The 15,467-nt window shown below is 45.9% G+C and overlaps 2 protein-coding genes across 2 annotated transcripts; both read right to left on the bottom strand.

Moving 5' to 3' along the window:
- Window positions 1-11,623: 11,623 nt before the first annotated feature.
- Window positions 11,624-13,617, bottom strand: VC83_05798 (uncharacterized protein). The gene is made up of 4 exons (XM_024469412.1): window positions 13,366-13,617; window positions 13,111-13,287; window positions 12,009-13,059; window positions 11,624-11,957 (listed from the first exon to the last, which is right to left on the bottom strand). The coding sequence occupies exons 1-4, from the start codon at window positions 13,381-13,383 to the stop codon at window positions 11,725-11,727; spliced, it is 1,479 nt and encodes a 492-aa protein (XP_024322296.1). The 5' UTR covers window positions 13,384-13,617; the 3' UTR covers window positions 11,624-11,724.
- Window positions 13,618-13,837: 220 nt separating this feature from the next.
- Window positions 13,838-14,776, bottom strand: VC83_05797 (uncharacterized protein; the record flags this gene model as incomplete). The annotated part of the gene is made up of 3 exons (XM_024469411.1): window positions 13,838-14,068; window positions 14,127-14,334; window positions 14,721-14,776. 3 exons carry the CDS (start codon window positions 14,774-14,776, stop codon window positions 13,838-13,840), a joined length of 495 nt encoding a protein of 164 aa, XP_024322294.1.
- Between the last annotated feature and the right edge of the window lie 691 nt (window positions 14,777-15,467).

Genomic DNA, 15,467 nt, shown 5'->3' with positions numbered 1-15,467 from the left:
ACAATTTTATATTATACTAAGATGCTTCTTCTGATGTTTAAGAGGAAATCTAGGAGAAGGTGCAATTTACGTATATGGCATCTAGTGGCACCACGGGAGTTGATATTTAAATCAAGGGGCACACAACATACAACCGCAGCCAAAGCAATAGTGCCATTATGTACCTGCCATGGAGTTAACGGTTTAGTCAGTAACCTTCCCATCGACGCTCTTGAGAAATTCTCCCCGGAAGAGAGTATGGAAGCACACCAGGCACAAATTGGTTTCAGGTTAAAACTGGACGTCATTCAGAAACAATTGCTATTATTATACATCAAATCGATCCCTGGTATCATTGTGTCGCATAACTTTCCCCATACCCTGTTCCTCCTTCCAAGGAAACTTCTTGAACACCTTGGCACATGTGATAAAAGGTGTTGCTTGTGCATCAGCCTAATAATGCATCTTCATGTCCTCAATGGGATAGCGGCATTACTGATGTGACTCTACTGGCCGACCCCTTTTCTTAGGCTTTTTGAAGGCTCTTTCAATCCCTTGAGACAAATACCAAATTTGTCTTCTATGAATTGCACGAGTAGCATCTGGTTGCATGTGTCCTGTGCCGTGAAATACCCCTCTCCCTTAAGGAACGCCATGATTAGGCTGTTGCTGTCTTTAACAAGACTCTTGCATTTCAGGAACTCTACATAGACTTGCATACAATCCTCCCTGCACAACAGTCCCTCCATAACACCCGAGCTCTGACCTATGCCCATATGATATGCTAGATAAACACTGCATAGTGCGCGAAGTGGCGTAGAGACACCTATAAAAGTATTTGCGTTTAGAGTTGCGTGGCGTGTAGCAAGGGTTTCCTTCTACCTATCTATAGTGCGTATGTTACGGCTACAGTAACGTGACGTGTGAGTCACAGGGGGCAAGCGGGGTAGGCTGCCATGTGATGGGGCTAATGGATAGTTGCAGAAACTAGTGGATATTGGATAGTTGAGCTATCCACCAACTATCCTGAATATCTAGCTATCCGCCAACTATCCAGATTACCCATGAGGCACGACGCCACTATATAAGTAGATAGTATTTCCTTAGATAGGAGCTTCGTGTTCAACTCAATATAGTATTCTTTACACTGTAACGTGTTACTTGGAAAGCCTTTGTGTTTAATCCCCTGCCTCCTCTGTCAAGTCAACCTTACGCAAGAAACCTCTGTGTTTTTATATAATACTATCTAATACACTAGTCGACACTGTAGACGTTACCATAGCCCTAGTTCTGGCCCTGCTCCAAGTTGCAGTTCTAGCTAATATCTAAGCCCTAGCTCTAGCCCTAATTCAAGTTGCTGCTACCATAGTTATCCTAGTCTAAATTCCAGCCCTAGTTCAACTTGCTACTATAGCTGCTGCTACTATATATAGATGAAGACTTAATTCGTGTTACTATGGCTCTTAGTAGCATGCCACCTTCAGCTATCCTTCCTATGGCCGAATATCGTCTAGAGATAGAAAACCTATTCTAGGCCTTATCCCTCCTAAGTAACACGGCGACAATTAACAGGCTTGTGGTACCATACGTCGTATCTGTCCAAGTTGCAGATGACGTCCTGTGCTTTTTTTCCACTACATGTTTTCTAACACAGGTCGATGCCTCCTATAGCAGTTGATGAACAACTACGCTGTAACACTGAATTCTAGGTTCATTTTTGTAACTAGTGTGTATATGATACAGGTTCAACTTAATACGCACTAGCACTAGTTAATATGATACAGAGCCTGTATACTAGCCATATACAGGCCATATTAACCATGTGACATAATGAAAAATGATCTGAAGTATATAACTTACTTTAATGAGGGCTTGTAGTATAGAAAGTAGTGCATTAGGCTATCTAGTATATTCTAAAAGCAGCACTTAATCTACATATTATAGAACTAGGAGAGAAGCTCCTCGGATTCCTTAGTTAGGGACAACAGCAACAACCTGTCATTAGATGAGAGGATCCACTTGTACTTAGCTGGCTTAGTCTCTTCTCTTAACATCTCCTAGGCCCGAAAGGTGACAAGTGCATTAGAATCCAACTAAAAGCCATAGAACTTAGTATCATAGCCATCTAGGTACTAGTTAGCAGGGCTAGGAAGGTAGACTTGTTCGCCATTAAAGCTCCATGATGCAAAGTTCTGCCAAACTGCCATCTGTGTCTTAGTAAAGTAGAGGTGCAGGGGGGTCTTCTTATAATAAGTACTGTATAACGTGCATGTATAACGAAAGTGCCAAACAAGCGAAAGTGCCAAAATATCGCGACTACCCCATAAGAATTGCGATAAATCCACCACAACAATATAAATTAATTAAAACTACTCGGAGTCCTCTTCCTCAGACCTGTCTATTACAATCTGACAAGTGCGCGCATTGTGTCCAGTCTCACCACACTTGCCACAGCGACGTGCATGGGTTTCTTCCCTTGGCTTCCGACCACTACTTGCCCTTATTTCTTGCTCTACTTGCTGCACAATGTCCCTCTCATCCTGTAGCTCCTGTGCTACCTGTTGACTAAGTGATCCTCCTTGCTGTAGTCGTGTTTTTTTAGCTCTCCGGCGCTTGCTTAGCACTTCATTTGCCTGTCGCAGGTTTTGGTTCTCTGCTTTTAACAATGCTAATTGATGCATTATTTGCGATGCACCCTTTGTAAACTGGTCAACAGCTGCATAGATTGAGGTTGGAGAGCTATTTTGATGATGCGCAATTCGGTTTTTAATGAAAGTAGACTGTGATACAGCTTCAGTTGGGTTATTTGGTGTCTGAGAAACCCATGGTTGAGCGGTGTTTGGGCGAGAGGTTGGAGGTGTTGGCGTCTTAAACCTAAGGTCAAGTATAGATATTACACTCTCAGGGCTAAATGGAAGAAGCCCAGCACCTCGGAACCCTCCCTGAATATTGCTTTCTGTCATTGCAATGTTAAATGCAGCGTGGAAGGCAGGAAAGAAGTCATCCTTAGTAATGTGAATAATATGAGCCCGCATCATATCTCCAATTTGCTGACCGTAAGCTCTCTTTAATGGGCCAAAACAGCCAACATCAAGTGGTTGGAGTATATGGGAAGAGTGAGCAGGCATACAAAGCGTAATAATGTTGTGTTCTTTGCAGTACTCCTCAAACTTGTCTGAGTGGTGGCTCTCATGACCATCAAGGACTAACAAGCGATAACCACCAACACTCCGGGGCTTTGTGTGCTTCTCAAAATGCTGAATCCAATCCATACCTCTCTCATTTGTAGTCCAGCCATTTGCAGTAACAGCGATTACCCAATCTGCTGGAAATCCGCTATTCTCATACCAAGATGCAAGGTGGTTTTTACCTGCCACAATGACAAATGGCGGCACTGCCCAACCTTGAGAACTAACGCCTTGGATTACTGTAACCCATTCCCGATTGCCAGGCTGCACCTTTTTTGCCTTTGCCCGCCCATCTGAGCTCGTTACTACCGTTGCGCTTGAGATGACGCCCATCTTAAACCCAGTCTCATCAAAGTTGTAGATATCTGCATTGTTGATGCCATACTTTAGAATTGTGTTCCATACAAGCTCAAACCAGCCACGAATGACTTCTGGATCTTTGCACTTAGCCCTCTGGTAGTCGTATTTTCGCTGGAAGCGTGTCCAGAGCTCTACATGGCGCTTAACAAAGTTTGAAGCCCAACGTGACCCGACGCGTGGCGCGTCGCTGTTGCAAGTAGTCGATTTGCCATATCTTCAACAATAGACAACTGAGGAGGGAACCCTTTAGCAGCTAAGTCAAGTATATACTGAACAAGAACTGATTCCTCTAGGTTACTTAATTTCCGTAAGTTGGCTTGGATATCGCGTCGTGAAGGTACACCTTGTAAATGGTGACGTAGCTTGCGGTGGTCTACGGAATAGATCCTAGCTGCAACTCAAAGGCACAAATTTGGGTCGCTTTGCATAGCTTGGATAGCTAGCACTAATTTGCTTTCATCATTTTTATGGCGCATGTTTTGTTGTGGAGGAATTTAACATTTAGTTGGGGGGGTTGGTCACCGCATGATTTTGGCACTTTCGCTTGTTTGGCACTTTCGTTATACATGCACGTTATGTTAGCTAATTACTATAAATATTACTATAGTAACTTACCTAGTCTCTGTGTTGATGGCAGGTTGTTAATAAAATCTAGGTTAGTATTGACTTTCTTCATTAGCCTTAATGTTAACTTATATGCTGCTCTCTACTTGTAGCGCCAAATAGAGAATCCAAGGCCTTCAAATTTCTGTATCTATATTAGTATCTGGAGTGATATCTCATGATGGAGTACAGCTTGACTGGCTTTCAGCTTCCTTCTGTCGAGATGCAGCACCATAACTTGATTCGCGAGAGAGATGGTGGCTTTGCAACCCCTGTGAAAGTCCAGATCCCCCTTGGTCAGATTGCTGCAACACCTCAAAATCCAAATCGGGTGGTAACCCATCAATAACTGAACATATTCTTTTAACGTGAGTCGACATCCATATATCGTAGACATTTTTTGTGAACTTGTATGCAGTCCATTTCTCTTTCCCATCTAGCGCGGTGAAGCTAAATTCATGAGTCGGGTGGTGTAACGGGTGCCACCGTTACAGTACATGTGGTATATAAAGCGTGTTACGCATATTCCGGGCGAGCCGGAATACTGTAGTCTTTTTGGCTCAGTGGGATGTAGCACAAGCGTAACCGTACATCATTACAGGTGGCGGTAGAAAGTGGTCTTATTTCTATCGATTATAGGATAATGGCCATAGATTCTCACCGTCTGGTGGTCATGGGAGAGTGAAAAGGTGAGGACTTCCTAGTGGAGCTCCTTTTCACGCTTCACTAGTCTAAAGAGTTCGACTATACCTCTACTGCCATTGTTGTCATGCTATGAGCATTCTGTCAATCTGTAACGTCGAGAGCAGCAGCACCACATTTGACCTCACATGTTAGGAACGGGAAGTACATGTAGTATGTGGCCATAAAGTAAGAGGTGGCTGTAAGTTTGCCAATGAAAGGTTCCATTCTGTTGATTTGATCTTCTGTGAATGCCTCTCACCTAAATCAACCAGCATAGTCAGGTTGCGGACGAGTCTGGGTGATAGGTTTGGAATTATTCCAGCCTTTGTTGACACTTTCGACTAAACTCTCGAGGTGTTTCGATCCGAGTGTTGCAAGAGTTTCCGCAGATTTCTATCTGCGCTCCCACCTCAACTTAGCGCCGTTCCTCAACATATTGTACAACTACGCATCGTGTCGATCTATGACTGGAGCCTGATCATCCACGCGTGATCACGCGACTACTTCACTTGAATAATCGATCAGTCGACAAACTCACATTTCAGCTCTCGAAACCACATCGAAGGAGTCATGGCTATCCAATTTTGTAGTGATTGTGGAGATACACTGCCAATATCTATGGACGAAACGGTGAAGTGCGACTGCTGCGAGATGATGAACAAGAGTGTGTTGTACCTGTTTCCTTTGTGTCAGAGACTAATATGTTCTTAGATCAATTGCTGAAAACGACGACATCAACAACAAACAACTTCCCTTCACTTCTTCGTGACAAGCTCACTTCGAAAACTCAAGCCCTCACAGCTGAGCCGATGGCCCTTCAAGGAGACCAGACTATGAGGTCAAGAAGGACAGCCAGAATGTCATGTTACCAACCCTTAAAGATAAGCTCTGAAGAGCCCTGCAGGCAGGAGGTGTCCTACCAATGGACCTGGCAATGGTAAGCGCAGAAGGTGCCAGACCGGACGAGAACCAAAATAAGGACACCAAGAGTCCAGGTTTCGTTGTCCCTAGAGTTGCAGTGACAGTCATAACTCAGGGAAAGAGCGCCTATGGAGCTGCAACGGGCCCACTGATGGACTTGATTAAAACCCTTCAGGTGACTGACGAGTTAGCTGTTAAACGGGCCAAGGACGCTGGGACGGTGCAAGCGAAGGGCTCTCCAGGTTGGAAGGTAGACGTTGCAGGCATCCTACGCTTCAAGGGAGCGGTATACGTACCTCCCAATCAGGCAGTGAGGATGGAAATCTTCAAGATTTGCCATGACGACCCACTGGCTGGGCACTTCGGGTATAAGAAAACCCAAGAGTTGATCCAACGCAAATACTACTGGCCTGGGCTCGCCGAAGAGACCCAGAAGTACGTACAAGGCTGTAATAGGTGCCAATGCATCAAGCCCGTAAGGCATAGACCGTATGGTGAAATGCAGGCTTTAAAGATGCCCTCAAAGCCATTCGAGTCCATAAGTATGGACTTTATCACAGATCTGCCCCCAAGTGTGGGAGCAGATCAAGGCAAGGCCTCAGACTCCATCCTTGTGATTGTTGATCGTTATACTAAGGTGTGCAAATATATCCCATGTAGGAAAACCATCATGGCCACAGAGCTGTCACGTGTCCTCTTTGAGGCCTGGGTGAAGGACTTTGGGATTCCAGCTGAAATAATCTCAGATCGAGGAAGCGTATTCACCTGCCACTTTTGGTCAGCATTCTGTTTCTACCTCAAAGTAAGGCGCAACCTATCGACAGCCTTCCACCCTCAATCGGACAGTCAAACCGAGAGGCAGAATCAAAATATTGAGGCCTACCTGCGGCTGCACTGCAATCAGCACCAGGACAATTGGGTGGAACTCCTCCACTTTGCGGAACTCACCTACAATAACTGTCATACTGACATTCGTTGCACTCAGTTTGCTATCAAACTCAAGAGCAAACTTAGAAATCTCCTCCTCAAACCTACAAGTCACCATACATATCTTGGCTTATCACACCAACAACAGAAGCAATACTACTCAACGATTGCTGCAAACTCTTCTACTACATCTGTTTATGCTACATACATCACGGCATATCATTTGAACACTCATTGAACAAGTTATTAAGAAAATCTCCTCCTTAAGGGGGTGGGCCAATACTACCACATGGCATATATCTACCAACTAGAGGCCTAGGAACATGAACGATAGCTCTAGAAGCTTCTACAACCCTCTATGATTCATTACACGTCATCGCTCCTTAGTTACCCACAAGATTGGTTAAGTTATGACATAATTTATCTATAGGTACTCTGACCTTGGACCTCCTTTTCACTTCCTATAGGCTAGGAACCCAAGAGATGGTTCTATGGGATTCTCTTACGTTCACTACATGATTAGCAAGCTAGTTGTGGGTCGCACTTGATTTCTAATACATTTACCAAGCCTGGTTAGTCATGGAAAGTCATGGAAAATGAGAGAACTACACTCCTTTGGCATAAATAGGATTGCCCTTTCCTTAAGAAAGGGCAAGCAGACAATACAGTAAATCGACTAGCACATACTTCTACGTCTTTTCCAAGCTTCCAAGCATTGATCTTGTTATTCTCTGTTTTTTGAAAAGTCAGTGAGGTGCTAACCTCTGACTTACCCCTGAGTTCTCAGACTCAACATTTGTTGCAACTTGTCTAAACCACTTCACCACATCATACACCTGATTGCTGCGTTGTGGAATAGTCTAAGCTACAACCCTTTGGCTCTGTTTCCTAAGACAGTGTGTTGTCTTAGTAAATTCATCCCTTCCTTGGGTGGCTAGATTCTCATATCTGGTGCACCCACCATTACAATAACGCGTTCCATGAATCCATCAAAATGTCGCCCAACCAGGCCAGGTATGGCATCAATATTGACCTGCATCAAGGGGTCGAGGACGACCCCATGCAAAGGGAAGTGCCAGTCGCAAAGGACCGAGTAAACATGATCCTTGAGCTGCGCCAAAACCTGGAGGAGGCATGGAAACAGACGAAGGAAGCCCAAGTAAGGGGCTACAACAAGCTGCACAAACCAATGCAGTACGTAGTAGGAGAGAAGGTGTGGCTCTCGGCCAAGAATATCCGAACCACCCAGCCGAGCAAGAAGCTAGGGCACTGCTGGCTCGGACTATATAAAATCACCCAGCGGGTTGGAAAGCAGGTGTACATGTTGGAGCTACCTCCTAGGTACAAGGCAATCCACGATGTATTCCACGTGTCCCTGTTGGAAAGACATTGGGTAAACACAGACAAGCCTGACCCTCCGCCTAGTCCAGAGATTGTAGATGGCAAGAAAGAATACCAAGTAGAAGCGGTCCTAGACCACAGGGTAATCAAACGAGGAAGGGGCCAAAGGGAAGAATACCTGGTCCGGTGGAAAGGGTATACTGAGGCAGATGATCAATGGGTGCCAAAACATGACGTAGGGCTACCATTAATCGAGGCATATCACAGGAAGCATACACAAGGAAGCAAGGATGGGACAATGTAATGGTATTGACCCTACAAACTGTGGGAATGATCAATCAGAACACTAGTCTCAGATGAGGGCGATGACAAGGACTCAGACTCAGACGAGGACGACGAAGAAACAGGGATCACACCCTCATCCCTAGACGACAAGGACTGGACTGAAGGAGGCCCTGTGTAATGGTGGGTGCACCAGATGTGAGAATCTAGCCACCCAAGGAAGGGATGATTTTACTAAGACAACACACTGTCTTAGGAAAAAGAGCCAAAGGGTCGTAGCTTAGACTATTCCACAATGCAGCAATCAGGTGTATGATGTAGTGGAGTGGTTTAGACAAGTTGTAACAAATGTTGAGTCTGAGAACTCAGGGATAAGTCAGAGGTTAGCACCTCACTGACTTTTCAGAAACAAGGAGTAACAAGATCAATGCTTGGAAGCTTGGAAAAGATGTAGAAGTATGTGATAGTCGATTTACTGTATTGTCTGCTTGCCCTTTCTTAAGGAAAGGGCAATCCTATTTATGCTAAAGGAGTGTAGTTCTCTCATTTTCCAAGACTTTCCATGACTAACCAGGCTTGGTAACTTATAAATCAAGTGCGACCCACAACCAGCTTGCTAATCATGTAGTAAATATAAGAGAATCCCATAGAACCATCTTCTAGGTTCCTAGCCTATAGGAAGTGAAAGGAGGTCCAAGGTCAGAGTACCCCTATAGACAAATTATGTCATAACTTAACCAATCTTGTGGGTAACTAAGGAGTGATGACGTGTAATGAATCATAGAGGGTTGTAGCAATCGTTGAGTAGTATTGCTCTTGTTGTTGGTGTGATAAGCCAAAATATGTATAGTGACTTGTAGGTTTGAGGAGGAGATTTCTAAGTTTGCTCTTGAGTTTGATAGCAAACTGAGTGCAACGAATGTCAGTATGACAGTGGGTCAATACTACCACATGGTATATCTCTACCAACTAGAGGCCTAGGAACATGAACGATAGCTCTAGAAGCTTCTATAACCCTCTATGATTCATTACACATCATTACTCCTTAGTTACCCACAAGATTGGTTAAGTTATGACATAATTTGTCTATAGGGGTACTCTGACCTTGGACCTCCTTTCACTTCCTATAGGCTAGGAACCTAGAAGATGGTTCTATGGGATTCTCTTATATTTACTACATTATTAGCAAGCTGGTTGTGGGTCGCACTTGATTTCTAAGTTACCAAGCCTGGTTAGTCATGGAAAGTCTTGGAAAATGAGAGAACTACACCCCTTTAGCATAAATAGGATTGCCCTTTCCTTAAGAAAGGGCAAGCAGACAATACAGTAAATCGACTATCACATACTTCTACATCTTTTCCAAGCTTCCAAGCATTGATCTTGTTAACTCCTTGTTTCTGAAAAGTCAGTGAGGTGCTAACCTCTGACTTATCCCTGAGTTCTCAGACTCAACATTTGTTACAACTTGTCTAAACCACTCCACTACATCATACACCTGATTGCTGCGTTGTGGAATAGTCTAAGCTACGATCCTTTGGCTCTTTTTCCTAAGACAGTGTGTTGTCTTAGTAAAATCATCCCTTCCTTGGGTGGCTAAATTCTCACATCTGGTGCACCTACCATTACATCTTCTCACCTAACACAGCTGCTTGATGTTAGGTGCTTTAGTCCCTTAAAGCAGGCATATAGCCGGGAGGTCAAGCACTTTATCAAATCGCATGTCAATCACATTACTAAGGTTGAATTCTTCCATGCATTCAAAGCTGCGCACGCTACTGCTATAACAGAAAGCAATATCAAAGGAGGTTTCTAGGGAGCTGGTTTAGTCTCTTTTAACCTAGAGGCTGTTATTTCTAAGCTAGATGTCAAACTATGGACTCTAACATCTACTAGACCACCTAATGCAATCAATGATGCCTGGGTTTCTCAAACGCCTAATAACCTAATAGAAGCTGTCTCTTAAACTAAGTTTGTTAGAAATCAGATTGCTAGCTATCAAGGGGGCTTACCAACTCCAATTTTCAATGCTGTTACTTAGTTAGCAAATGGGGTAGCAACAATTGCCCACTTAGTCACTCTCTTAGCAGCTGAGAACCGCTCACTTCAAAAAGCAAATCAAGCACTAAGCAAGTGTAGGAGGGCTAGAAAAGCACATGTATGCCTCAGAGGATCACTAACTGTAGGAGATGCACAAGATCTACTCGTTTAAAGGGATGTACAAGAGCAGATAGAGTAAGAAAGTCACGAAAGTAGTAGTAGGTAACAGGGAGGTCAGCCTAGTTAACGGCTATGTAGGAACTTCAAAAAGCCTAGTCATAATGCAAGAACATGTCAGAAGGATAAAGAGATGTCTAATATGTATAATTAAGATTAGTTTCAATTGATTATAGTCGTTGTTGTGGTCTGCGGATTTTAAAATACAGTGTGACTTAAGAAAAGTGCGCTACTAGGTGATATGCACCACTTAGTAATGAAGCACGTTAATCATAATCATGAATATTCATGATTATGACTAGCCATGCTTATGTAATATTTCACTATTCGAATACAGTCCACTCTTGCTAATATGATGTTGGATTAGTTGATAACACTGCTAAGTCGATATTTTTTTCAGCACTAATTGATTTTCACACTCAATTCTTGATATTCGCGATATTGACCTTCTAACCTTTAATTATCCGACTTATCCAACTCTACTATGCCTCAAAAACACACGATTACACTTAAACAGTGCTGTGCCCTTTGATGTTAGGCACACAAACAGCACCTAAAACCCTCCTAGAAAGCCTACATCAACTGGTTTCTTCACAAATTCAATCATAGGCTCAGTAAATTGACAATATCAGATAGCCTTAGCGACCGCTTTAAACATCTCGACAACTCGACAACAACTAGACAACAAAATCGAACTAGCTAATGGCCTCAATTTGAACAAATTCTCTACGACTTTTAGCAAGAAATTGATAGCCGCGGTGGCTTTACATCTAGTGATATACTTTAAGAAAAGGCAAGGGAGATCTAGAGAAGGCTTCTATAGTATGTAGATCAGCTAGTTCCTGACTTTAGCTCTAGCTAGCTTACATGACTTAAATCACGACATAATATTAAGATACATACATGTCATGGCAAAGCAGGTTCTATCCTAGAGTTAGTTGAAGAAGAGATGAAAGGGCTCTGGACAATTGCTAGGGAGTTTGAGGAGGAGAATATCTATAATATGGACGAAACTAGGATTAAAGAAGGAAAAAGCTCAAATTACACTTACTCTTTGTACAAATGCTTCCGGATCTAACTAGCTTCTAAATCTGGATTATTAGCAAAGCAAAAACACCTCGATATTTACGCAATATTAATATATATTCTAATATTTGTCTATTCAACATAAAATCACACCCAAGCTGCCGTCCCAAACAAGCCGGGGGGCCGATGCCCTGGCCTTCTATCTCGCACCTCCCACGCCCTCCCTAAGCCACCAAAGGGCCCCTGCAACAAGATGCAAGCTCCCTGTAACCAATACATCCACACCCTCCCCAGCCTCTCCGGCCCCCTTCGCCAACTTCATCGCCTCGCCCAACTGCGGCTCAAATCGTACTTCCGCATTGGGATGCAACTCCTTCCATACCCGCTCATATACATCCAGGGATGGAAGCGTTGTCGTAGCCACTTGTTGGTCTGTCATGCGGTTAGCTTGCGTCTCTCGGAAGAGAGAAAGAGAGAGGGTACCTAAAGACATAGAGACCGAGAAAGTCTGATCCGGATCATAGGTCGTGAAGATGACGAGCTGCACACCACTACCCTTCAACGACTCCGCCAGACACCTAAAGACGGCTTCAGTGTCCCTACTATCCGAGATCTGGCTAAACACCAAGACGCGCGCTCTCCCCCTCTCCTCCAGCCCATCCACAAACCACCGCCCCGCAACCCCAATACTCATTTCATTATGCGCCCCATCACACCACCACCTCTCCCTCCCCCCACCCCTCTCAACAACCTGAAACCGCCCCGGCCACTTAAACCCCTCAACCCCCCTCCTCACACTCCCCTCACTCAGCACCTTCCCCCTCATCCTCTCCAAAAACGCCCTCACCGCCACTACAGCAACCGCGCAATTGCCCCTCTGCACATCGGGCTTCACACTCTGCACCCCCCGCTCCTCCGTCCCCGTTACGATCTTCACTTCTCCCCCAACCACACCCCTCTCCCCTGCCCTCGCCCGTAACACCTCCTCCAACCCTTCCTCCTGCGCAGCCGCGATAGCAACCGCGCCGGCTTTCAATATTCCTGCTTTATGCCACGCAATATCCTTCATCCCCGGCCCAAGTTGCTTCACATGATCGCGCCCCAGCGGCGTGACAACCGTCACCACTGGCTTCTCCACGAAATTCGTCGCGTCGTACTCGCCGCCATGATGCGTCTCCAGCACTACCGCACCGACGCCCTCTTTGATAAACGCGTGCAGAGCAACTAGCACACATAGCTGGAGGTACCGCGGCCTTTCCCTTTTCTGGCTTTCCGTAGCCGCGTTCCCATCGAAGAGACGCTCCCAAACTTCGAAGAAGTACTTCGCGAATCCGCGCTCATCGATTGCCGTGCCGCTGATCCGGACACGCTCTTGTGGCACAAGGAGGTGGGGAGAGGTGTACATCCCCACACTCCGTGGCCACCCGGTCGCAGCTCCGTGAGCGAGGAGGAGCGCCTCGATGTATGCGCATGTGCTTCCTTTCCCCTTGGTGCCGGCGACGTGGATGATGTTTAGGGCTGCTACATCTGCGGGCTGGTTTCTCAGTCAGTTAAGGAGGGGGGCAAACAGGAGAGAAAGACGAACAGAATGTCCCAACTCCTCCATCCAGCCGCTCATCCCCACTATCCCAGGCTTGCCCCTCAACACCTCCCCGCCAACTCTGAACTCTGGCTTTAGCCCCGCATCGCGCGCTGCCTCCGTCTTCAGCGCACCGCTTGGCCTGCGCACACGCCGGCGGGTATCCAGAAGGGCTATCGCGTCCTGGGGTTATGTTAGATTGTGTGTGCCATACCAAGCACCGTTGGGAGGTGATAGTAAGTAAGGAAGTAGAAAACATACCTCATAACCCCCCCCCATAACTCGTCGCCCAATCCTCCTCCGCCCTCCCGCAACGGCGGTGCTCAAGAACCCGTGCACCGCGAACCTCGATATCCCCTCGCCAAATCCCGTGCCCAAAAACAAAGGCAGTGGGAAGCAGCAGCAAACAAACGTTCTGCACCTATCTTAACGCATTAGTGAATGCATGTGTATTATATCATCCCCATCGTGTGATTTGTCCTGTCCTGTACAGTTTGAGGTACGATATTAGAGTGAGTGGGAGTAATTACCGCAGTTGTGGTTCGGGGTCCAGAGGGACGCGATACTGCCGTCTGTATGGGGAAGGCGGTCGAATGCTTATGGCTTTATTTTGCGTGAGAGTTAGTCGCGGGCCGTGTTGTTCCGGTTTAGCGTAACGCGGTGGAATTTTGAAGAGAACGCAACAAATCTGTAAATTTAACTACTATCAACAATACATGATCCACCGTCGCTCTCAGATTGTGCCGCAGAATGCCTGGCCTTGCGTCTGCGTGGTCTCGTCACCAACAAGCTCATTGTTGACGTCCAGGTTCGCGGCTCCATACACGGCGAGACCGAACTCGAAGTCGCCGTCCTTCTCGGCCTCGTAGGTACCGGTAAATGTACCATACCAGAGCGCCTGCTTGGGCTTGTAGTAATCGATGAAGAACTCGTTGGAGCGCAGGATGGTCAGCTCGTCGATTGGCTTGCGGTCCGCGACGGAGGAGGGCTCGTTGTACGCACGGAATGTCACGGAATGTCACGCCTGGCTTTCCTTCTTCCGAGGTGAGCTGGGCGCCGAGGAGGGGGCGCTCGCGGTGGGAGTAGCAGCCGACCGTGTATTTGACCTCGGTGCCTTCTTCGAGGAGCGCGGTGATGCCGTCGCAGGGGGTGAGCGTAGTATGAGAGGAGGGAGGCGGAACCACCACCGCAGTAGGTTGCGATTTTAGCGTTGAGGCCAACGATGAGAGTCTAATCTAGCTGTTACAGTGATATTTGTCGCTGTACTCTTGCCTTTGGTAGTCGCTTTCTGGGTGGCCTCCTCGGCCTCAATGACTTGGGAGCGTAATTCCTCTGTAGTTATGTGGAATTGGCCCTTTAAAATTGCGCGTTTCCCTTTGCTCTGTGCTCTCCGTGTTTGTATTATCGATCGTAGGTTATCTGCCTCGCGTTGGTGTAAGAAGTTGCGTGTATTAAGTCGCTCAGTCTCATCAGCCAACCGACGGATATATCGAGTAGTGGGTGTGTTTAGGACTGTACGCGTCTCTAAGGCCGCAACCAGGACAGTGTTCGCTTTGCGCAATGTAGAACAGTCGGGTGGACTACTGTTCTGAAAGACATTGTCAAAAATATCGTACTCAGTTGGTGTTTTTGGTCGATCATCTGTCACATCTGTCTGTTGGAGCGTCACCATCCGGATCACCCGTTGAGGTTGGAAAGGTTGTAGACTAGCACCCCTCCACGCAGATGTAATATTATGAGTAGATAGCGCAATTGCTCTCGCTTTGATGTATGCAGATAACCATTCTGCTTTTTGTATGCGTGTAAGTTGCGCTTCATTCAAATGTGAGAGCGCACTTGTGAGATGTTTTTTCAATGGTCCGAAGACTGCAACATCGAGTGGTTGCAACACATGGGAAGTGTGCGGTGGGAGGACAAGGATAGATATTCGATTTTGCATACAATGGAATATAAAGCCTCCACTTATATGACTGTCGTGGCCATCGCATATGAGTAACCGTTGTTGTTGTGCTCCATTAGATGTCGCTTTCGCATGCGTTGCTGGTTCAAACATGCGTTTTAACCACTCGATGCCATGTAAGTTGCTTGTCCAACCCTTTGTATTAGCAGAGAAGTGCCATTTATCAATAACCTCAGGAGGGATCCAGTTTTGTAAGACGTTCCGACCCTTGAATATAATAAGAGGGTTAATGGTCGTTCCATCCATACAGATGCATTCAACAGCAGACACCCATTCCTGCCGGCCTTGGTGTGCCTGGTGACATGTACGGAGTGTAGAATCAACGATGATCCGAGTACACTCCATAGTGCCAATTGAAAATCCAGTTTCATCCATGTTATACACGTTGTGTTCTTGTATTCCT

Source organism: Pseudogymnoascus destructans (genome assembly GCF_001641265.1).
Source record: "Pseudogymnoascus destructans isolate 20631-21 unplaced genomic scaffold scaffold_16, whole genome shotgun sequence".
In the NCBI taxonomy this organism is placed as follows: Eukaryota; Fungi; Ascomycota; class Leotiomycetes; order Thelebolales; family Thelebolaceae; genus Pseudogymnoascus; species Pseudogymnoascus destructans.
The sequence above is the reverse complement of the archived record's forward strand: the minus strand, read 5'-3'. Positions and strand labels throughout refer to the sequence as shown.